General features: G+C 48.2%; 1 protein-coding gene across 8 annotated transcripts in view; it reads right to left on the bottom strand.

The window, feature by feature from the left end:
- The window catches only part of kcnq5a (potassium voltage-gated channel, KQT-like subfamily, member 5a), a 187,041-nt gene that overhangs the window by 42,037 nt on the left and 120,900 nt on the right, over window positions 1-24,104 (bottom strand). For all 8 annotated transcript variants that reach the window (XM_064317337.1, XM_064317331.1, XM_064317336.1 and 5 more), the window contains exons 2-5: window positions 15,290-15,380; window positions 12,049-12,175; window positions 4,589-4,764; window positions 2,448-2,573 (exon numbers count right to left, since the gene is read on the bottom strand). In XM_064317337.1, the coding sequence (XP_064173407.1) occupies window positions 2,448-2,573; window positions 4,589-4,764; window positions 12,049-12,175; window positions 15,290-15,380 (520 nt within the window). The remainder of the gene's footprint in view (window positions 1-2,447; window positions 2,574-4,588; window positions 4,765-12,048; window positions 12,176-15,289; window positions 15,381-24,104) is intronic.

Genomic DNA, 24,104 nt, shown 5'->3' on the forward strand with positions numbered 1-24,104 from the left:
TACTGAAGGCTACACCCTGCCTCTGAGCTACACCCTGCCTCTGCTGAGAGCTACACCCTGCCTCTACTGAGAGCTACACCCTGCCTCTGAGCTACACCCTGCCTCTGCTGAGAGCTACACCCTGCCTCTACTGAAGGCTACACCCTGCCTCTGAGCTACACCCTGCCTCTACTGAAAGCTACACCCTGCCTCTGAGGCTACACCCTGCCTCTGAGCTACACCCTGCCTCTACTGAGAGCTACACCCTGCCTCTGAGCTACACCCTGCCTCTGCTGAGAGCTACACCCTGCCTCTACTGAAGCTACACCCTGCCTCTGAGGCTACACCCTGCCTCTACTGAAGCTACACCCTGCCTCTGAGCTACACTGCTGCGAGGCTACACCTGCCTCTACTGAGAGCTACACCCTGCCTCTGAGCTACACCCTGCCTCTGCTGAAGGCTACACCCTGCCTCTACTGAAGGCTACACCCTGCCTCTGAGCTACTCCCTGCCTCTACTGAGAGCTACTCCCTGCTTCTACTGAGGGCTACTCCCTGCCTCTGAGCTACACTCAGAGAGACCTTGCTTGACCGGACGTCGCGCGTCACAACTCAGCACCCGCTGCAGATGGATTGAACAAGCCCCTCTTTGAGGTGACCCTTAACGGTTTCCGCTTAGATGTCTAATGGTCCTGTCTTGGTTGGTGGAAACAGAAAATTACAACTATTGATTTATTAATTTTGTTTGGTGGGCCCCATGACTGATCGCTGCTTTTCTTTGCCAGGTCCGGGGCGTGATGCCTCAGGCAGCCATTGGCTCTGTCTGGTGTTTACCCGGTCAGCCCACTGACGCATGCAGAAAACAGCCCAGCACTCTGTCATACGGGCCTCTGTCTTAATGGTGATAAAGTGAATTTTTACTCATCTTTGACAGGACCCCACCCCGCCTCACCCCCTCAGACCAGAGAATAAAAGGAATGACTATGAAGCTATGGCGGTTATTCTACCCTTACCTGCGCAATCAGCCTTTCTGCATTCATTTCACACATGGAAAAACTAATCTAGCCCATTAGACATGTTAAGGAGTTCAGCAGGACGAGTCTTCAATACAGTCTGTGGGCTTCCAGCATGAGCTATCCATTTATCCTATTTCATCCTTATTCATAGCCAGGAGCTGTGGAATGCCGGTTTATGGCAGTGTGAACTGTTTTCCTTGTAAAGCGGGTGATTCGGTCATTATCCACCTGATTGCATGTGTGAAGCTCGAGTGGGCATGCAGTTCCATTTATGACTGCATCACTCTGTAGGGTAGGGTTAGGGTTTTTTTAAAGGTCCACAGACCAATCCACATTTATTCTTTATGAATAGTAACTGGTAATAAGGCCTTCCTGTAAGCATTTTTCAAACACATTTGTATTCATTTAAAAGACAATTTGTCAATAAAAAAAATACATTTAAAAGAAAATTGTCCTTTTCCCATTTTCTGAACAGCAGAGGTGAAAGCATCTGGCTGCACACTTATGCAGAGACACACACACTAGGCTGCTGAACTGAAGTGAATGGCCTACAGATAGGACCGGGCATTTCAAACTGGGAGAAAAGTCAAATGAGCGATTAAAAACTGATTATACTGCTAATGAATGGCTGCTGCCTGGCTCATTCAATAAAGGCACCATGCTGTGGTGCATGGATGTAACTTGTGGTCCCAAATCGAATCCAGTTCGGCAGGGACAGACCTCGCGTAAACATGACAACAACTAGTAATTGGACACACCAAATTTGGGTGGGATATACTCAGCCCCACGCTAGGTGCCAAGATATTGATGCTGTGACGCCATCAAAGAAAATAAGACTTATGACTGTGAGAATACTGTTTTCATGCTAGAAGGAAAAGAAGAAAAAAGGCCTCTCACATCATCACCACATACACTTTGCCTGTAGTGAATGATGATAAGCACTCTAAACCAAGCCAAAGGGCTGTATTAACTTGCAGTTTATACCACTCAGGCATTTTGTCATGGAGAGCCTGGGAAACAACACTGAACCTAGCTGGCAGGAAAGATCAGGCTGAACAAGAGAGAGATGGAGAGAGTAAGAGATAGAACAGAAGACTGAACGAGAGAGAGAGATCGGAAGAGACAGTAAAGGCATTGAGAAAGGAAAACTCTAAAATGAAGAGCCAATGGCAGCGAGGGAGACAGACTGAGAGACAGACACAGAGTGGATGGGAGGGAGATAATCTTTTAAACTTTAGATAAGCCTACTGGAATGACAGTGATGCTTGAATTATTGTGGATTTCTTTGTGTTTGTTTCAGAGAAGGCTTTGAAATGAGCCTCTCCTACAGAAAAATGTGATGCATGGAAAAAACTAATCATTTCCCTCCATATTTTTGGCAACATAAAAAGATGTTTACTGTATACTGCTCTGGGTTGTCTCCGGGAGAGGTGCACTGTGGGAAGCGACTCACCGTCCCCCACCACAGGGCGTCGGCGTAAGTGGCAAACTGCTGGTTGAACTCCTTCTCCACCAGGTAGACCAGGAAGGAGGAGAAAATGAGCACCAGGAACCCAATGTACCAGGCGGTGACCAGCTCCTGCAGGGAAAGGCCTGGCATTACCACCTCAGAGGCTGCAGTTATGCACATCGCTAACATGATTACTCTACACAGGGGCATCAAAACAGTGCAGATGGGGAGGAAGAAACATAAAGAAATAGAGGGGGACATCCAAAAACATCATTTATGAAGTGGATATTGCTATGCCTGTTTTGCAGCCCATAATGATATTATCTTTGGGGGCTAAGTCTGGTGGTGTACCCACTAATGGGGGCTAATTCTGCGGTTTGGCCAGCTTTAGCGAGCACGCATCGCGGCCATGCTGGCAGGGACAGCGTTTTCACGGCTCCGTGGTCCCACTGCTCCGAGAAGGGCGGCAACAGGGAGGTCATGGAGAGGTCACAGGGAGGTCACGGAGAGGTCACAAGGAGGTCATGGAGAGGTCACTGAGAGGTCACAGGGAAGTCACTGGGAGGTTACAGGGAGGTCATTGGGAGCAGAGAAACAGACTGAACAGGGCTCAGTCTGATTGGAAGACCCATTCGCTGGCACTTCTGTCATGGCCCATATAAACTAAAGTCTCCACCAATCCCTGATGTTTGTGAGAAATTGGGATTACAATGAAAGCACAAGCGCATGCATTCAAAAAATCTGTAGCAGCTGCCATGCAGCTTGCAACAGGATTGAAATTTGAGATTAAATAGTTCCTCTCTGGCAGATGGGAGCAGTGTTTATGTATTGTTGTTGCTCGGTTCTTCAAACGTAAAACTGGAGAAACACTTTATATTGTCAATGAAGCATTGCCTTTAGACTGACAGGAATTAATTCACTAGCTATGCAGAAAGAAAATGGAAAACGGCTGCTTGGGTACTGGGGTTGGATTTGTTTATGTTGCGCATGGTTAGCTAACATGAAGCTGTTAAATTGATCTGGTAAATAATGTACACTGCGCCACTCGTTTTCCGATGGAAATCAGGAAAATGAAACTCCTGTGAGCGCAGTTCTGCCATTTCGACAGCTTGATAGTGAAGCCTGTGCAGTAAATGCAGTCAGAGGGCTGCAGGACTGATGGACACTTCTGGCCAGACGTCCATTCCAGGGGAGCTGAGTCTGCTCTGCTCTGTCTGTCAGTGCCCCCGCAGTGGGCCTGCTGCTTTAATGGCCTATAATTCTGCCCTCCCCTTACTCCCACTCCCCCGGCCCAAAGACTGCCCCACCCCACCACACAGACTGCCCCGCACCACCCCACCCCACAAACTGCCCCGCACCACCCCAACCCACAGACTGCCCCACCTCACAGACTGCACCTTGCTTTGACCTGTAATGCTAAAGTTAATGAAGTGCTGTAATGCTAAAGGTAATGAACCACTGTAATGCTAAAGGTAACGGAACACTGTAATGCTAAAGGTAATGGAACGCTGTAATGCTAAAGGTAATGAAACACTGTAATGCTAAAGGTAATGGAACGCTGTAATGCTAAAGAGAATGGAATGCTGCACTGCTAAAGGTAATGGAACACTGTAATGCTAAAGGTAGTGGAATGCTGTAATGCTAAAGGTAATGGAACGCTGTAATGCTAAAGGTAATGGAACACTGTAATGCTACAGGTAACGGAGCGCTGTAATGCTAAAGGTAATGGAATGCTGTAATGCTAAAGAGAATGGAACACTGTAATGCTAAAGAGAATGGAACGCTGTAATGCTAAAGGTAATGGAACACTGTACTGCTAAAGGTAATGAAACGCTGTAATGCTACAGGTAACGGAACACTGTAATGCTAAAGGTAATGAAACGCTGTAATGCTACAGGTAACGGAACACTGTAATGCTAAAGGTAATGGAACGCTGTAATGCTAAAGGTAATGGAACACTGTACTGCTAAAGGTAATGAAACGCTGTAATGCTACAGGTAACGGAACACTGTAATGCTAAAGGTAATGGAACGCTGTAATGCTAAAGGTAATGGAATGCTGTAATGCTAAAGAGAATGGAATGCTGTACTGCTAAAGGTAATGAAACACTGTAACGCTAAAGGTAATGGAACGCTGTACTGCACCTTGCTGTGGGCGTACACCACTGATCCCAGCAGCTTCCAGGTCCCACCCCTCCGGTCCATGCGCACCATGCGCAGGATCTGCAGGAAGCGCAAGCTCCGCAGCGCCGACGTGGCGAAGATGTTGCCCTGGCTACCCGCCGACACCACAGCAACCGAGGCGATGAGCACGATGATATCTGCAGGACAGGCATATTGGGAGAAACAGTATGTATGGGGGGATGTGAACTCTGCAGGACAGGCATATTGGGAGAAACAGTATGTATGGGGGGATGTGAACTCTGCAGGACAGGCATATTGGGAGAAACAGTATGTATGGGGGGATGTGAAATCTGCAGGACAGGCATATTGGGAGAAACAGTATGTATGGGGGGATGTGAAATCTGCAGGACAGGCATATTGGGAGAAACAGTATGTATGGGGGGATGTGAACTCTGCAGGACAGGCATATTGGGAGAAACAGTATGTATGGGGGGATGTGAACTCTGCAGGACAGGCATATTGGGAGAAACAGTATGTATGGGGGGATGTGAAATCTGCAGGACAGGCATATTGGGAGAAACAGTATGTATGGGGGATGTGAAATCTGCAGGACAGGCATATTGGGAGAAACAGTATGTATGGGGGGATGTGAACTCTGCAGGACAGGCATATTGGGAGAAACAGTATGTATGGGGGGATGTGAACTCTGCAGGACAGGCATATTGGGAGAAACAGTATGTATGGGGGGATGTGAAATCTGCAGGACAGGCATATTGGGAGAAACAGTATGTATGGGGGGATGTGAACTCTGCAGGACAGGCATATTGGGAGAAACAGTATGTATGGGGGGATGTGAAATCTGCAGGACAGGCATATTGGGAGAAACAGTATGTATGGGGGGATGTGAACTCTGCAGGACAGGCATATTGGGAGAAACAGTATGTATGGGGGGATGTGAAATTTGCAGGATAGGCATATTGGGAGAAACATTATGTATGGGGGGATGTGATATCTGCAGGACAGGCATATTGGGAGAAACAGTATGTATGGGGGGATGTGATATCTGCAGGACAGGCATATTGGGAGAAACAGTATGTATGGGGGGATGTGATATCTGCAGGAAAGGCATATTGGGAGAAACAGTATGTATGGGGGGATGTGAAATCTGCAGGACAGGCATATTGGGAGAAACAGTATGTATGGGGGGATGTGAAATCTGCAGGACAGGCATATTGGGAGAAACAGTATGTATGGGGGGATGTGAAATCTGCAGGACAGGCATATTGTGGTGGGGGGGGGGGTGAAGTCTGTTACAGCAGTCTAAGCTCCATGTTTATCTGGCAGAGATATGAGCGCTTCCCTGGTGTGATGGGGAAATAATCGGACACCGGTTTCACGCAGTTCTCTCTCTGACTTCAGAAGGCTGCTGAAACAGAGGTCAGGGGGGAGTGTGCATGGACCTCTGGAAAAGCAAGATCCAATCTCCGAAAACTACAAACACCCTGAAGGCTGTCAGTTTTTCCAACACTGGAATGATATATCTTTTTTGATCGCATTGATCCAATTTCACCTTTTGTTGCACCATGTGAATTCTAAACAGATATCATATTTTCTGAAAGATATCATATCTTGTGTGAAATAGGCTGAAACCTTTTATATATATGGAGAGAAAATAATGTTCTGCTATTTTTCTTCCTTCTTGTGGTTCTGGGGCCCATAGCATGGAGAATAGGATGTGTTCTGAACTATTCCAGCCAAACACTTGCATCCTCCATTATCACCTGTTTCTCGCTGCACATCCTGAAGCTTTGGCCCACTCAGTGGCAAAGCACTCAGTTAATAAGACACAGCTGCTAATGTCACACTCTGGGTCTTTTATATTCAAGCCTTTATTTTTAATAGAAGCCTTTGATAATTAGAGATCATTGGTTGAATTTCTGAATATTTTCCACAGTGTAGGAGGAAGTGCATCACTCACTCTCTCACTCTGTCACTCACTCACTCACACACTCGCTCACTCACTCACACACTCGCCTCACTCCTCACCTCACTCCACACTGCTTCTCACCACTCCTCGCTCCTCACTCACCCACCACTCACTCTCACTCACTCACTCACTCACTCACTCACTCACCACTCACTCACTCACTCACTCTCACCACTCACCAACTATCTCACTACTCACTCACCACTCACCACTCCTACTCACTCACCACTCACTCACCACTTGCTCCTCACTCACTCACTCACTCACTCATTTGCTCTCCACTCACCACTCACTCACCATCTCACTCACTCACTCACCACTCAGGGCAGATGTTCATCTTGCAGCTTAGCCTCAGATGAATCATAAATTAACATTCCCCTGTGGTTTACTGCCACTCGTTCAGCTGGTGGTGTGTAGCCACAGCGCTGCAGCCACAACAACTCCCCCCCCCCACCCTTGCCCCCCCACTGCCTGGCCCAGTACACAGCCTCTCCTAACCTTAACCCTAATCCCTTCTTCAGCCTGGGGCCCCTAAGAGAGAGGATGGGACAGAGGGAAGGGGTTTCAGCACACTTGTGTAACACTCATTTTTAGGATAATTTTAGCACATGCTCTCCAACACGCAATACACATATACATGCAACGTAGTCCTCCCTGGGGTACACGTCTCTGCCAGCCTGCATGCCAGCCTGCATGCCAGCCTAAGCACAGGCTGCCATTTTAGAGTTAGTGCTTAAGCTCGCCGCACTTACTCACACAGCTAACAGAAGGAAAGGCTTTGAAATCCCCATAAACCAGAAAAGGGAGAAAGTCTGATAGAGATTGAGGTCCAGGAACAGCTGGAGTCCAGTATGCATTGAAGCTCGGAGGAGTACTGAGGGCTGACAGGTGTTCATGTACCACACATAATGATATTAGTGCATCTTAATGATATTCAAATGACTCCGCTAATCAAATCACCTGCTTGACTACTGAAATGGGCCCATTTCCAGGTTTCTGTCATTTGTGATTCATTGTTACCTATAAACTCTGACGGACCGCGGCCTGTAATGGCTGGAGGTTATGGTCCACCGCATTTCAGCGCGTTCATGCTCGCCAATACCGATCAATGCAGTATTAACCCACGGATCTCATTTTTGACTGATGGGGTGATGCTGGGGTCATGTGACTCTGACCCATCTGCCCCTGGTGTGGGGGGGCACACAGGGTCACATCAGCCTTCCTTTCACCGCCTGCATTACTTCAGCTGCTCATCTGAGCTGCTCTGTCACATCATAACAATTTCACCCCTGCGTAGCTTTCACGGCCTGCGATATTCGGGCAGCGGGTTCGTCTCGACCACGCCCGTTGGTGGGGAGAGCGCACGCGCTTGGGTTGCGTCCCGCCCCGGGAGCTTAAAGGAGCGTTCCCCTCCGCGGCTCAGGGCCGAGACCGGAGTCCCGCGCTTGTCCCAGGACAAGCAGACGGAGAACGAACCGGGTCGGCTGAAAAGATGGCAAGCTGAGACCAGCGGCGAGCTGGAAAGCTGTCACCGAGTCTCGCTCCCTTTAGTCTTTGTTATTTCAGTTTGTTGTTTCAGCTTATTCACTCGTGACCTGTGAGGGGGAAGGGTGAAACCATTTGTTACATTTTGTGTTGGTGTGTGCGCGTTCTCTCTCTGAACGGTGCATTTGCCAGATCTGCTGCATCTCTTTCAGGGGTGTCACACCAGCCTGTGACATGATCCTTTATTTGTAGTCTGTTACCTTGCTTTGCATTTTTTTTTTATTTGAAAAGTGCTTTGAACACCATGTAAGAATGAATTTTACAAAATGAGGGTTATTATTAGGGGGCCCATTGGCAAGGGTGCGGAGGACCCCTATTTATTTATTTCCACCTCTCACGACATTTTCACCTGTGCTCAAAAACTCACTAAATTTGGCAGACATGCTCAGAATGACTGTCAATTTATTATGCATAACACACATGCAACTGGCACTCCAGGTGGTTCTGTAGCGCCACCTGCAAAATTATTATGACTATCCTATTTGATGTACATGCACCAAATTTTCCCACATACTTCTCCCGGAATGTTTGCCCGATTCTCACCAAATTCAGCACGTGCGATCTGCAGCATATCACTGTGGTAAGTTGTGAAGGATGTGTCAAAAGATGGCCACAAGACAAAAATGACAATAATGCCTGACCACGCCCGAAATATGAATATGGCCACAAATTTACGCTGATTGTAAGGATACTTCAGGGGATTACAGCCAAGTTGTGGATGGCCATCTGTGGCCTCACAGTGTTATAGTGCAATATGACCTGTAGGCAACCCTTTTTGGAAAATACCCATTTGCAGGGCATAAATGGTCTATGCGGTTGTTTAGGGCCACAACCACTGGGGGCACACGACCGAGGGGGCCACACGATCCAATGTTTATCTAAGGTAAATAACGTTATTTTTGCAAATACGTTATTCATGCCCTATCATGGAACTAGTGGTAATAATTCTAAATGGAATGGCAACCGAACATTTCATAACAGCGAGAAGGATTTTACAAAGCAACCCCCCATCGCTCGATGGAACCCCCCCACCCGAACAGATTTGCTTAGGGCCACTAAAATCCTAGGGCTGCCCCTGCCCATTTGCAACTGTCTGGAACCCTCAGAAGGCTTCCCACCAACAGCCCTGTGAAACACATCCCACTCAGTCCAGGATTTTTTACAGATAATAGAATATGAATATGTAAAAATAGTACAAAAGATATTTTATCATACCTCCTTTAAATACAGTCAATGTTCACATTTTGTAAATATAAAACTTGAAAAGGGACCCATGTAAGTTCCTGAGCCTGGACATACAGCTATATTATGTTTCCTAAAAGTATGGTGGCCTTACAAATGGTTTCATTTTTTATCTGAGGAAGTAAATTGGGCTTTTTGAGGTAAAAAATATCCCTGAGCCCTGCATTGCATCAAAACAACAATATTCACATTTTTATATTCATTAAGCTCTGACATTTCATAAAACACCTCCATGTAAATATGAGCACCTTTTTAAAGGACATTAAATGACTTCCCAGCAGCTTGCTCTAAGTTGGTTAAATTGGATGCAATTTCATGGAAAGCATGTGTCATATGCTATAACTGTGCAAATTCCTGAAAAAACTTTCTATACAGGTCACTTTTTGTAATCGTGAAAAGATATACCATCCATAAGGGCTAAATGATAAAAATTGTCCCACCAGGACAGTTTTATTGGGCAGGGGTTCATATTATGGTCTAGCTTATGAATGTGTAAAAGCTTTATTGAATAAATTATTCATAGCGTCACTATCACAACTTCACTTCTGTATCTTAAACCAACATGTTCTCTGTGACAGTGAGAACAGCTGTCACAGCAGAAAGAGAGGCGGAAAACCAAACAAGCGCCAGAGATTTCATGCCTGCGCCCGCACACAGTCGGCCCACACACAGCCAAGCCCCACGCAGCCAAACCCCACGCAGCCAAACCCCACGCAGCCAAACCCCACGCAGCCAAACCCCACGCAGCCAAACCCCACACAGTCGGCCCGCACACAGCCGAACCCCACGCGGCCAAACCCCACACAGCCGAACCCCACGCAGCCAAACCCCACACAGCCGAACCTCACACAGCCGAACCCCACACAGCCGAACCCAACACAGCCGAACCCCACACAGCCAAACCTCACACAGCCGAACCCCACACAGCCAAACCCCACACAGCTTGCCTACACATAGCTGGCCCGCACACAGTCGGGCCGTACACAGCCAAACCCCACGCAGCCAAACCCCACACAGCCGGCCCGCACACAGCCGAACCCCACGCAGCAGAGCCCCACACAGCTGAACCCCACACAGCCAAACCCCACGAGCAACTCCTGAGGAGTTTTAAAGAGCATTAGTCGCTGCAGTTGAAAAGCACTGTCTGCATTTGGAACTGAGGGCCAGACTAGGCCGAGGGTCATTATATTAAGTGCTTCCCTGTCATGCTGAGGGCCACTGGAAAATGTGAGTAGTGCTTTAGGTTGCTGTCACAACCAGTAAGCAGCTTTAGGATGGGTGGATCATGAGGAAATTAATAAATAAACTACATGGAGGCACAGAGGATGCAAAGTTACAATTAACCTTCAGTGTGTGAACATGTAAGACATGACTAAGGATTGACTGATATGAAGAGAAACATGAACTCTCTGCATAATGGACAATATTCCACTAATTGGACAGATTAAATGGGTAAAATAGGAAAAATCCCTTTTATTGTTGAGCAAACACTTAAAAATAGGGCAACCCCGAGACTACTGCCTCTTCCAGCTCGATTCTAAACAAAAACAAAAATAACAAAACAGAAAACATAAAAACTAAGAGGAAACATTCCAAACAGACAAAATATTTAGCAAAACAGCATGGTGATATTGAATGGAAGTTATCTGAGCCAATTAGTTGAATAAATTAGTTTTTTTTAAAAATTCCATTCAATTAGTTTAAAAACATAGTACAGAATTTATTGAAGAGTAATGCCTTGTTATTGGGTTGAGATGTCTGGCCTACAAGACAAGAACCGTATTTATGTGCATGTGGAACCATCACAGGGAAAAATTCAGCTCACAGGCTGTGACAAATTCAGTGGAGAGAATGAATAAACCAGCCAGAGACGGTGTGCCAATGCCAGACTCCATGGCTAAAACAGAATTCTGCGGCACACAAGAGACGCCATCTTCTAAAACGCTACCACTCAGCCCTCTCTTTCATCGCAGTTTTTCTGCATGTGTGAAATTCTTCAGTCTGATTCAGCCGCGCCCATAACCTGAAGAACCAGTGCCGTGCTACAGCAGGTGGTGGATTCAGCAGTGTCCAATCTCAACCCTGCATTACACGCTCGACGTGTCCTTCTCAGCTATGACACAGAAGTAGCCGTGTCCAATCACATCCCAGCATTACACGCTCGACGTGTCCTTCTCAGCTATGACACAGAAGTAGCCGTGTCCAATCACAACCCAGCATTACACGCTCGATGTTTCCTTCTCAGCTATGACACAGAAGAAGCAGTGTCCAGTCACAACCCTGCTTTGCACGCTGGGCGTATCCTTCTTACCTACGACACAGAAGTAGCCGTGCCCAATCACAATCCTGATTTATGCACTGGGCGTGTCCTTTGCACCTACGACACAGAAGTAGCCATGCCCAATCACAATCCTGATTTATGCACTGGGCGTGTCCTTTGCACCTATGACACAGAAGGAGCAGTGACCAATCACGACACTGCATTACACGCTGGCCGTGTCCTTCTCACCTATGACACAGAAGGAGCAGTGACCAATCACAACACTGCATTACACGCTGGCCGTGTCCTTCTCACCTATGACACAGAAGTAGCCGTGTCCAATCACAACCCTGCTTTACACGCTGGGCGTGTCCTTCTCACCTATGACACAGAAGGAGCAGTGCCCAATCACAACCCTGCTTTACATGCTGGGCGTGTCCTTCTCACCTATGACACAGAAGGGCTTCCTGGCGAATCGCAGACGGCCCTGCCATCCTCTGTAGCGGCAGCAGCAGCCAGCGGACCAGATGCGGATGATGTACTCCAGACCGAACACCACGATCATCACAAACTCCTGCAGGACACAGACAAGAGGAGTGAGCCCAAACACAATGATCATCACAAACTCCTGCAGGACACACAAAGAAGGTGTTTCAGTTACACAGCACAGGTACTACATTTCAACATGTTCAAAGAAACATTGAAATACAATACGTAGGGATAACATTAACCATTTTCTGAATGTAAAGAACCGTTCTAGATTGCTGATAACCCTTTGGCAGCTAACTTGATTTGCATACAGGAAATGCTTTGCTGTGCTTAGTTCATTCCCTGTGTCCCTCATCGCTTCTGTAGTTAAGACCCAGATTGCGAAGCAACAACAAAAACTTTCACAAATGACATTTGTTTAAGTGTGCATGTGAACACACACAGACACGCAGGCACGCAGGCACGCAGACACAGGCACACGCACAGACACACACACACAAACACACATAAACTCACGGGCCTGCCAAATAACGTAGCCGTCCAATAAAGACCTCAGGTGGCATTAGTTCTGACACACAGAATGAAGCGGGGTACAGTCATTTTAAACATTCATGAAGACCAGCTTGGGACACACATTTCAGGGAGTTCTTCGAGCTATTAATGCAGCTGTAGACTGCATGTAGATTTATTACAAACACAAGATGATTTGTGGACTTTCCAATGAATAAATGGCACTGTTTCCTGCTGGGTGGAGACCGGCTGATGAAACAAATTAATTTTTTACCGACTGTATTTCTGGAATAAAAAAATTCTGAAGACGTGAATCTTCTGCTAAACCCTCCACCCCCAGTCCCGCACCCCCAGACCCAATGGTTACTCATGGAATGCTGAACTCAATCAGAAATAGGGGAGGGCCTAATGACATGTGTTTCATTATGTGGTTGTTATTTTACCTTAATGCTTTTAAAAAATGCTGGAGTACCTGTGTGCTACTGAAGCAGGTGTACCTGTGTGTTGCTGAAGCAGGTGTACCTGTGTGCTACTAAAGCAGGTGTACCTGTGTGCTACTGAAGCTGGTGTACCTGTGTGCTGCTGAAGCAGGTGTATCTGTGTGCTGCTGAAGCAGGTGTACCTGTGTGCTACTGAAGCAGGTATACCTGTGTGCTACTGAAGCTGCTGTACCTGTGTGCTACTGAAGCAGGTATACCTGTGTGCTACTGAAGCAGGTATACCTGTGTGCTACTGAAGCTGCTGTACCTGTGTGCTACTGAAGCAGGTATACCTGTGTGCTACTGAAGCTGCTGTACCTGTGTGCTACTGAAGCAGGTATACCTGTGTGCTACTGAAGTTGCTGTACCTGTGTGCTACTGAAGCAGGTATACCTGTGTGCTACTGAAGCTGGTGTAGCTGTGTGCTACTGAAGCAGGTGTACCTGTGTGCTACTGAAGCGGGTGTACCTGTGTGCTGCTGAAGCTGGTGTACCTGTGTGTTGCTGAAGTAGGTGTACCTGTGTGCTGCTGAAGCAGGTGTACCTGTGTGCTACTGAAGCTGCTGTACCTGTGTGCTGCTGAAGCTGGTGTACATGTGTGCTACTGAAGCAGGTGTACCTGTGTGCTACTGAAGCTGGTGTACCTGTGTGCTGCTGAAGCTGGTGTACCTGTGTGCTACTGAAGCTGGTGTACCTGTGTGCTGCTGAAGCAGGTGTACCTGTGTGCTGCTGAAGCTGGTGTACCTGTGTGCTACTGAAGCTGGTGTACCTGTGTGCTGCTGAAGCAGGTGTACCTGTGTGCTGCTGAAGCTGGTGTACCTGTGTGCTGCTGAAGCAGGTGTACCTGTGTGCTGCTGAAGCTGGTGTACCTGTGTGCTACTGAAGCTGGTGTACCTGTGTGCTGCTGAAGCAGGTGTACCTGTGTGCTGCTGTTTTTGGTGGAGATTGTGCTCTTTGACACATAATGGAAGTTAAACATTAACAGCAGTGTGCTTTCTCAGAGTGGCCATTCTTTTGCTCAGCAAACGCAGAAAACAGCAGGGAGGTAATTACGGGCCCTCGTTAGCTTAATTAACAGGGTCATTATAAATCACTGCATTGCAAAGGTCTTCAAATTTCCTTTAGAAATCGGGCCCCTTTTGAATTCACACTGGATTTTTCAAAAATAACAGCTCGGGACAAAATACACTGTGATATCTTCGGTTTCATCCACAATATTCCACAATATCTACCCGTCTAGAGTCTATCTACATGTCTATAGGCACCATACGCTCAGCAGTGTCATTTGAATAGCAGTTCAGTCAATTCAGGAAATGAATTTGAAATTGAATGCGTGAATTTAACTGAAATATGCCTGCAATGGACTCTGGCGAGCAATGGAGGACGGTGGGGTGGTGTGTGATTGAGTGCAGACCCCCCCCCAGCACCCGGCCTTGCCTCCCACGTTTGACGGACTGCCCAGCAGGCAGAGGGCACGGCGGGATGTTTGTTCTGCGAGTCCTTCACGTTGCCGCACCCTCATTTCCTGCTGCGTTCGGGGGCGCGGATGAACAAGGGGCTACCCCAAAACGGAGAAGTGCGGAGCACCCGATCCTCTGGGCTGTGCTGGAAGTCTGGGGTCCCAGCAGCAGGGGGTGAGCACAAACACCTCCAGGCCACCAGGGGTCCCGTTCTGCTGGCTCTTAGATATCACCGAAGCTCCACCACATCAACACTCCCACATACCAGCCACAGGGGTTTGGAAAAGCAGACATCTGATCAGAATGCATGCTGGGACACGGATCTGTTACTGTACATCCCAGGGTGGGTACAGTATATTCTACATTACTTTAGGGTGTACATGTATTTTTAAAAGGAATATGGAATTTAAAGCTGAAATTCCTCACATGTAGTCTGCAGCGAGCATTTCTACTGCTGATGTGCACACATCCACAGTGAGTTTAAAGATTTACCCATGAGCCTTTCTGCTGTATGATGTAGTGTCACTGCAGTTATAATAAGAGCTCACTGCTCTGTCCCTGTAGCTGCACATGCCCATGTTTCAGAGATCGAATGAGGGGCTCTTCGAGAACAAAAGAAACTGAGGGGTAACAGGGTAATGGGGGGGTAATTCGGCGGGGGGGGGGGGGGGGGGGAGTTCTCACCAGGATGAGCAGGCAGTGGGAGGACAGCTCTGAGGGGTAACAGGGGGGTAATGGGAGGGGGTCTCACCAGGATGAGCAGGCAGTGGGAGGACAGCTCCTGGTGGGCGGGGATGGTGGAGAAGACGGACAGAACCAGGCAGCCGAACACCAGGATGAACCTGCAGGACAAGGAGGAGAAAACAGCCCTGAGTGAGCATAGGCACGGACACTGGCATCCACAGAGCTAAGGGCACAGAGCTGGCATCCACAGAGCTGAGGGCACAGAGCTAGCATCCACAGAGCTGAGGGCACAGAGCCCCATGTGCCACAAACTCAGCTCAGATTCATGAGTATACTGCTTCATACAGAGGCACTGGCGCAGAGACGCTCTACAGAGGAAACCCGGAGGGAAATCGGGAGGAAACCAGGCCTGAACCCCCAAAAAGCAACTGATCTGAAGAGAAACTCCCCAGTGGGAAGGAAAAAACCCAAATGGTGGCAAGAAAAAAACCCCAATGAGACAAAATCTCTGGAAGAACCCAGCGGCCACAGCGGGGAGCCCATCTTGCACTGGCTGGCCTGCCGTAACCATAGGTAACCATAGACACAGACAGAATGGATGGCAGCAGAAGTGTTATTTTGGAAAATTACCTTTTTGCAGAGATTTATATATTCCACTCAGAGGCCGTCTTTTTAACAAAAGCACAAGCATAGCAGGGGGCTGCAGGTGCTGCTCCAGGGGCAGCTGAGATGCCACTTATGGCCCATTTAATAAACACAATACAGAGAGGCTGTGAGTCCCAGCCTTATGGGAGCAGTGTGATCAGCGGGGGCAGTTATAGGAGCAGTGCGATCAGCGGGGGCAGTTATGGGAGCAGTGTGATCAGACGAGGCTGCAGCGGGGGCAGTTATGGGAGCAGTGCGATCTGCGGGGGCAGTTATGGGAGCAGTGTGATCAGACCAGGCTGCAGTGGGGGCAGTTATGGGAGCAGTGTGATCAGTGGGGGCAGTTATGGGAGCAGTGTGATCAGACCAGGCTGCAGCGGGGGCAGTTATGGGAGCAGTGTGATCAGACCAGGCTGCAGCAGGCAGTTATGGGAGCAGTGTGATCAGACCAGGCTGCAGCGGGGAAGTTATGGGAGCAGTGTGATCAGACGGGGATGCAGCGGGGGCAGTTATGGGAGCAGTGTATAGCAGGGGGCATTATGGGAGCAGTGCATCAGCGGGGGCAGTTATGGGAGCAGTGTATGACAGGCTGCGGGGGGCAGTTATGGGAGCAGTGGATCAGGGGGCAGTTATGGGAGCAGTGTGATCAGACAGGCGAGCAGGCAGTTATGGGAGCAGTGTGATCAGACCAGGCTGCAGCAGGCAGTTATGGGAGCAGTGTGATCAGACCAGGCTGCAGCGGGGAAGTTATGGGAGCAGTGTGATCAGACGGGGATGCAGCGGGGGCAGTTATGGGAGCAGTGTTATTAGCGGGGGCACTTATGGGAGCAGTGTGATCAGCGGGGGCAGTTATGAGAGCAGTGTGATCAGACGAGGCTGCAGCGGGGGCAGTTATGGGAGCAGTGTTATTAGCGGGGGCAGTTATGGGAGCAGTGTGATCAGTGGGGGCAGTTATGGGAGCAGTGTGATCAGACCAGGCTGCAGCAGGCAGTTATGGGAGCAGTGTGATCAGTGGGGGCAGTTATGGGAGCAGTGTGATCAGACCAGGCTGCAGCGGGGGAAGTTATGGGAGCAGTGTGATCAGCGGAGGCAGTTATGGGAGCAGTATGATCAGTGGGGGCAGTTATGGGAGCAGGGTGATCAGCGGGGGCATCAGACCAAGCAGCCAAAACCAGGCTGCGTTTTTTAAAGCTCACTTCCTTGTCTTGTTGAGAGACGTTTCTCACTAGCGCCAGTGTGGCTGGCTCCAGTATACAGTTGAGGCCAAAAGTTTGCATACACCTAGGCTAAAGATATTCAAACTCAGTTTTTCGCAACGCTGCACATTTCATGTTACCACACATTACTTTTGGCAAGTCAATTAATTAATTTAATTCACTATATCAGAATTCCAGTGGGTCAAAAGTTTACATACACCAAGTTGACTGTCTCTTTAAACAGTCTGGAAGATTCCAGAAATTAATGTAATTACTTTTTGGAAGCTTCTGATTGACCAATTGTCATAATTAGGAGTTAATTATTGGGAGTTAATTGGCACCTGTGGCTGTATTTAAGGGTCTACCTTTAAAGCTCCTGCCTTTTTGCCCTTGATACCATGGGGAAATCCAAGCAACTCAGCTAAGACCTCAGAAAAAACATTGTGGACCTCCACAAGTCCGGTTCCTCCTTAGGGGCAATTTCCAAACAACTGAAGGTACCACAAGCATCTGTATAAACAGTTGTATGCACATAGAAAAATCTTGGGGCCACACAGACACTGCACCTTTCAGGAAGGATGCACAAATTAACTCCCACGGCTGAACGAACTTTGGTCCGAAAGGTTCAACTGAACCCCAAGACAACAACAAAGGAACTGGTGAAAGAGTCCAGGACAAAGACCTAGCCTTTTAGAGGAGTGTTCTCTGGTCAGATGAAACAAAAATTGAACTGTTTGGCCATAATGATCAGCGGTATGTATGGAGGAAAAAGGGTGAGGCTTTTAATCCGAAGGACACCATCCCAACTGTGAAGCATGGGGGTGGCAGCATCATGTTGTGGGGGTGTTTTGCTGGAAAAGGGACTTCAGAAAATAGATGGCATCATGGGGAAGGAAGGGTTATCTTGAAACACTGAAGCAACACCTCAAGACATCAGTTAGAAAGTTAAAACTTGTTCACAACTGGGTCTTCCAGCAGGACAATGATCCTAAGCATACCTCAAAATTTGTAACAAAATGGCTTAAAGACAACAAAGTGAAAGTATTGGAGTGGCCATCACAAAGCCCTGACCTGAATCCCATAGAAAATTTGTGGACTGAACTGAAAATGCGTGTTCGAGCAAGGAGGCCCACAAACCTGATGGAGTTACACCAGTTCTGTCAGGAGAAATGGGCAAAGATTTCGACAAAGTATTTTGAGAAGCTTGTGGAAGGCTACCCCAAGTGTTTGATTCAAGTTAAGCAATTAAAAGGCAATGTCACCAAATACTAACAAAGTGCATGTTAACTTTTGACCCACTGAAAATCTGAAATAGTACATAAAAGCTGAAATAAATCTGTCTCTTAGCTATTATTTTGAAATAACCTCTTATGGAAATAAAGTAGATACCCTAATTTACTTAACACAGGAAATGTATGGTAACATGAAATATGTGAAGTTGTGAAAATTGAGTTTTAAATGTCTTTAGCCTAGGTATATGTAAACCTTTGGCCTCAACTGTAGGTGTTCCAGCCAGCCGTGTTAATGTAAGCCAATGGTAACAATACGGTAAAAATACAAAGTCAATATTTTTTTGACACAAGAAAAAGTAGTCGCAATAGGTGTTTTTCATTTGTCTAATATACCCATATACCGATTTGTTAAGCTATTGTGCTATTCGGACAAGCCAGTAATATTTTGTAGGAGAATCAGGGACAGTTTGCGTCAGTACCTAGTTACTGTATCTCTGACAGCCAGACTTCATGTCCCTACTGCACAGTCTCTGGCCCCAATTTGTACAACATGGTGGCGCTAAAAACTACACTTCCCAGCCTTCAAAATACTTTTTGAGTGCATAGCAACGAGCCTGACAGGCAAGTACACTGTGACAGATACAAAGAGGAATGCTCCCTCCTGGCCCACAACTCAACCTCATGCCCAACACCTATGAACCCGACTGACCCTATGAACCACACATGCAGTACACGACACAGACTGATCTCTCTCTCTGGTGGTGGAATGGCAGAAGCCCTGCTGATGATTCCTCTCTCAGGCTGAGGCCTGTTCACACACTGTTATGAACAGCCGTTCGTCCGAGTTCACACTTACGCTCCTAGTTCAGACTTATGCTCCAAGTTCACACTTACACTCTGAGTGAACGCTCACGCTCCGAGTTCACACTTACAGTATGCTCCAAGTTCACACTTACACTCCGAGTGAATGCTCACGCTCCAAGTTCACACTTACGCTCCAAGTTCACACTTACACTCCACGTGAACGCTCATGCTCCAAGTTCACACGTACGCCCCAAGTGAACGCTTACACTCTGAGCGAATGCTTACAGTCTGAGCAAACACTTACGCTCCGATTCCGCCTGAGACACAATAGGAGGAAAGAATCACGGTCTGCTATACTCGGGTTTTCAAGAGGGGGTTCCGCGAACCCCGGAGAGCCCCTGAAGCTCCTGTCTGGGGTCTGTGGCCACCTGGCACCTGCACACAGTGCAGACAGCAATCTCCCCTGCTCTAACGAGAGAGCCTCAGCAGGCCAGCTATAGACAGGCACCCTGCCAAACACGCACTGTGTGAAATTACATTTTCCTGGTCAATGAGAAGGTGCACAATAGCTGGTTGTCCAAATACTATAGCTCCCTAGCAACTGTGGACAGTGGAAAGCCGTGGGGAGTCTGCATTGTGTGAACTCTGTTCACCTGCTGTGCTGCTTAATTCATCTGCCAGACTGTTTACTGGGCCCTTTCCATTTCAGCTTGCAACCGTGTTTCAGTTTGGATTCTGCACCTGCTTCCTAACTTCTCTCACAGTGATTCATTTGCAGTAGTTTCTAATTTGATTCATTATAAAAAAGACTATTTTCAATATTCCTTCTTTACTAAAAAATCAGAAGAAAACCCACGGTTGTACTCATCAACAATAACATCATCACGCGTGTAGTGTATATACGGCTTCAAAATGTCTGAGTTCGTGCATATGTAATATGTTTTCATCACTGACAACCAAATATGGGTTCACATTAACTATCTAAGACCAGGCATCTACGCAACTGTGTCTCTCAAAATGAATACACTAGTTCCTGCATGAGTTCCCACAGTGCACCAGGTGCTCCACTGGGGCAGTCTCTCCTGTGCTGGGTGGCCTGCAGTACGGAGCTTAGGAGGTGAGGGTTAGGGTTCACAGGAACAGCTATGTGTGCGGCAGCTGGAGCAGGAGGTGAGCACTGAGTCCCTCAGCCCCTGAGTTGCTCCTGGAGGCTCAAACAGGCACATTTAGGAACGTGCTTAGTCTCTGATGCAGGAGACTCATATTTCCCATTCGTTTGGATATTTTCTGAAGGAATTCAGGTAAAGGGCCTCCCTCAAAGGCACAGTGGCAGCTGCCCCCAGGAATAAAGCCTGTAAGTCCGTCCTTTTTCCCTCACCGTTCAGCAGAGAGGCCCTATCAGAGCTCACACACACAGGGCTGGCATCCCTCTCATTCAATCCAGTCAGTTCAGGAAAGGAAACATTCTTCCCCAGAACACAGTGAATTTTGGTTAATTTCCTAAAATGGCAGATTAAAGTGTGACTGGGCCCCAGCCCTGCTCACCTCCTCCATGCTCTCTCTATAACCCTAACCCCAACCTCAGAAACACTTCATCCAATGATCCAGTGCTCTTCTGCTGAGGAGATCTGGCATACTGACATGTTGTCAGCACTAGAGGGCAGCATTGCAGGCCGTCCATTCACCGCACAGACAGCCTAAGAAGAGAACTCACACAGGCTGGTGTAAACTCCTGACTGACATGTTACACAGAAAGATGAAGTGTTACAGTGTGAACTCCTGACACGTTACACAGAAGGATGAAGTGTTACAATGTAAACTCCCAACAGACGCGTTACACAGAAGGATGAAGTGTTACAGTGTAAACTCTTGACTGATGCGTTCCACAGAAGGATGAAGTGTTACAGTGTAAACTCCAAAGCGTACAGAGGATGAGTGTACAGGTAAACTTGACTATGCTCACAGAAGGATGAAGTGTTACAGTGTAAACTCCTGACTGACGCGTTACACAGAAGGATGAAGTGTTACAGTGTAAACTCCTGACACGTTACACAGGAGGATGAAGTGTTACAGTGTAAACTCTTGACGCGTTACACAGGAGGATGAAGTGTTACAGTGTAAACTCCCAACAGACACGTTACACAGAAGGATAAAGTGTTACAGTGTAAACTCCTGACTGACGCGTTACACAGAAGGATAAAGTGTTACAAGTGTAAACTCCTGACTGTCAAGTCTTGAGTATTTCAAATCAGGAAGCCATATTGTCTATGAAGTACACCTCATAAGTTTTCACAGCTTAAATAGTCTATACAAATATTAAATTAAGAGGGAACTTTAAATCAAATTAATAGAAAATTAGAAATAGAAAAAAATAGAAAAAGGACCGCGGTAAAAGACAAGAGGCAAAGAGAGAAAGAGAAGTAAAGACATAGAGAGGGAGAAAGAAAGACCCACAGAGGGAGTGAGAGAGACAGGAAGGCTGGTCTCTGGCTGCTGCCCTGGCCTCAGCCCTCTCCTGGCACCGCAGTTCGGTCGGGCCTCTCCTCCGCCTGATTAATAACATGTTCAATTTTCCATTGGATTAACATGAAATATAAAGCTGGTAAACCACCGTCCCAGAACACAATGTAGCCTGAATGATAGCGCCTGCGTTTTGAGTTATGGAAGGCTCCATGCAAACGGTGGGAGTACATCTGGCTCCAATAAGCCAGAGCCCCTAATAGCCCTCCTCCGTCTGGACGGGGAGGCTTGGATGCTGTATCTTGTTACAGGTGCGGCTAAAGAGTTTCGTCTGGCGTGCCGTGCGGCGCACGATGAGCTCGCCGCGGAACGTCAGCCTGGAACACCAAGGAACGTCAGCCCGGAATGCCATGGAACGCCATGGAGCGTCAGGCTGGAGTCAGCCCGAAACGCAGCAGAAACCCAGCTTAGAAGGGGAGAATATTGGGGAGACCTGGCTTAGGCAGGGAGAATATTGGGGAGACCTGGTTTAGACAGGGATAATATTGGGGAGACCTGGTTTAGACAGGGATAATATTGGGGAGACCTGGTTTAGACAGGGATAATATTGGGGAGACCTGGTTTAGACAGGGAGAATATTAGGGAGACCTGGTTTAGAGAGGGAGAATATTGGGGAGACCTGGTTTAGAGAGGGAGAATATTGGGGAGACCATGCTTAGACAGGGAGAATATTGGGGAGACCTGGTTTAGACAGGGAGCCCAGCTTGGGGTCCTGAGCTCTTCATTCACTCAGTAAAACACTTGCGCACGGAGGACATCTCCAGCGCCCTCCTCTCTCTCCCCATATTGGCTCACAACATTTCCACCTGACCTGGTGTTGATGTGGTGTCTGCTAGTGCTGAGTAATCGTCTGAGGGAATGCTCCAGCAGAACATGGCTTTCTGTGTCTCCTGACTAATGCTGCTACTTTAATCACTACAAATCAACTATGTAAACATTAGCCAAAATGTTTATCTTCCTAAATGCTGCTGTAGCTCCAATAAAACAAATAAATACTGCGGTCTGACAGCGTGTGCCTAGTACTAGCATGGCTCCCGCTTGGCCAATCAAAGAGCTTGGTCAATCTGTCAGCTGCGTGTAGCAGCGCCGGAGGTCCCCGCATTCAGCGGACCAAAGCTGGAGGTAACAGTGAAAGCACCCAGGACAAGCATCTAAAAGCCTCCCGACACGGCATTCACTTACTGGAATGTAATGCTTAACTTTTCCAGAAAAATTGTCTGAACGCCTGCACTAGGACACTAGGGCTAGCGGGGGCTGGGTCAGGGCACTGGGGCTAGCGGGGGCTGGGTCAGGGCACTGTGGGGGCTAGGTCATGTGGGAGTGGGTATGGGAGCAGGAGTGGGTGTGGGTGTGGGTGTGGGAGTGGATGTGGGACTTGGTGTGGGAGTGGGTATGGAAGTGACATGGGGTGGTTAGTGTGGGAAAGTGGGTATGAGTGGCGGACTGGGTGGGGGAGTGGGTGTGGGCGTGGGACTGGGTGTGGGAGGGAGCGGGAGTGGGTGGCAGAATGGGAGTGGGAGTGGGAGCGGGTGTGGGAGCAGGAGTGGGAGTGGGAGTGGGAGCGGGTGTGGGAGCAGGAGTGGGAGTGGGAGTGGTCATGGGTGTGGCTGGGGGCATGGGAGTGAGAGTTGATGTGGGAGCAGGAGTGTGTGTGGGCGTGGGTGTGGGAGTGGGAGCATGCGTGGGAGTGGGCGTGGCTTGTGGGGTGGCAGAGCATCATAACTGCGTAGGCCAGCGCGTCACACATCACACCACAGCTTCAGCTCATTACAATCCTAAGTTATTTATTATTGATCCTCAGTGCCTCACTGGGCTGAAACAGCAAGCGTGGCATTTTCCCGGTGTGCTGCATGTCCAGCGCACTGATCCACTTCAGCAATGGGAGCAGCAGGTATGCATCTCTGGCCGTATGCGTCTCCTCTAAGGGCAGTAGCCCCACTGAGCCCCGGTTAGATTGAACTCCTCCCTCTCGCCAGGCATACATCACCATCTTCACCATGCTGCAGGCTACAAACAACAGCCAGGCTCTTTATAACATCATACTGTAGGATGCTGGGTTAATGAGTAAGCTGTGATTGTATCTGTTGGCCTATGTGTAAATTCCTCGTAAGTCCTGTAAGTGGTGTAAAGGTGGTGTGGGACAGGTGAGGTCCTGTAAGTGGTGTAAAGGTGGTGTGGGACAGGTGAGGTCCTGTAAGTGGTGTAAAGGTGGTGTGGGACAGGTGAGGTCCTGTAAGTGGTGTAAAGGTGGTGTGGGACAGGTGAGGTCCTGTAAGTGGTGTAAATGTGGTGTGGGACAGGTGAGGTCCTGTAAGTGGTGTAAATGTGGTGTGGGACAGGTGAGGTCCTGTAAGTGGTGTAAATGTGGTGTGAGACAGGTGAGGTTCTGGAAGGTACAGGTAGATTCTGCTGAAACCTCATGCCTACAGAACCCCTGCATCACACCCCATCTCTTCCCTTCCCATCAGCCCCATGGAACGCTCTC

Source organism: Anguilla rostrata, chromosome 18, assembly GCF_018555375.3.
Source record: "Anguilla rostrata isolate EN2019 chromosome 18, ASM1855537v3, whole genome shotgun sequence".
In the NCBI taxonomy this organism is placed as follows: domain Eukaryota; kingdom Metazoa; phylum Chordata; class Actinopteri; order Anguilliformes; family Anguillidae; genus Anguilla; species Anguilla rostrata.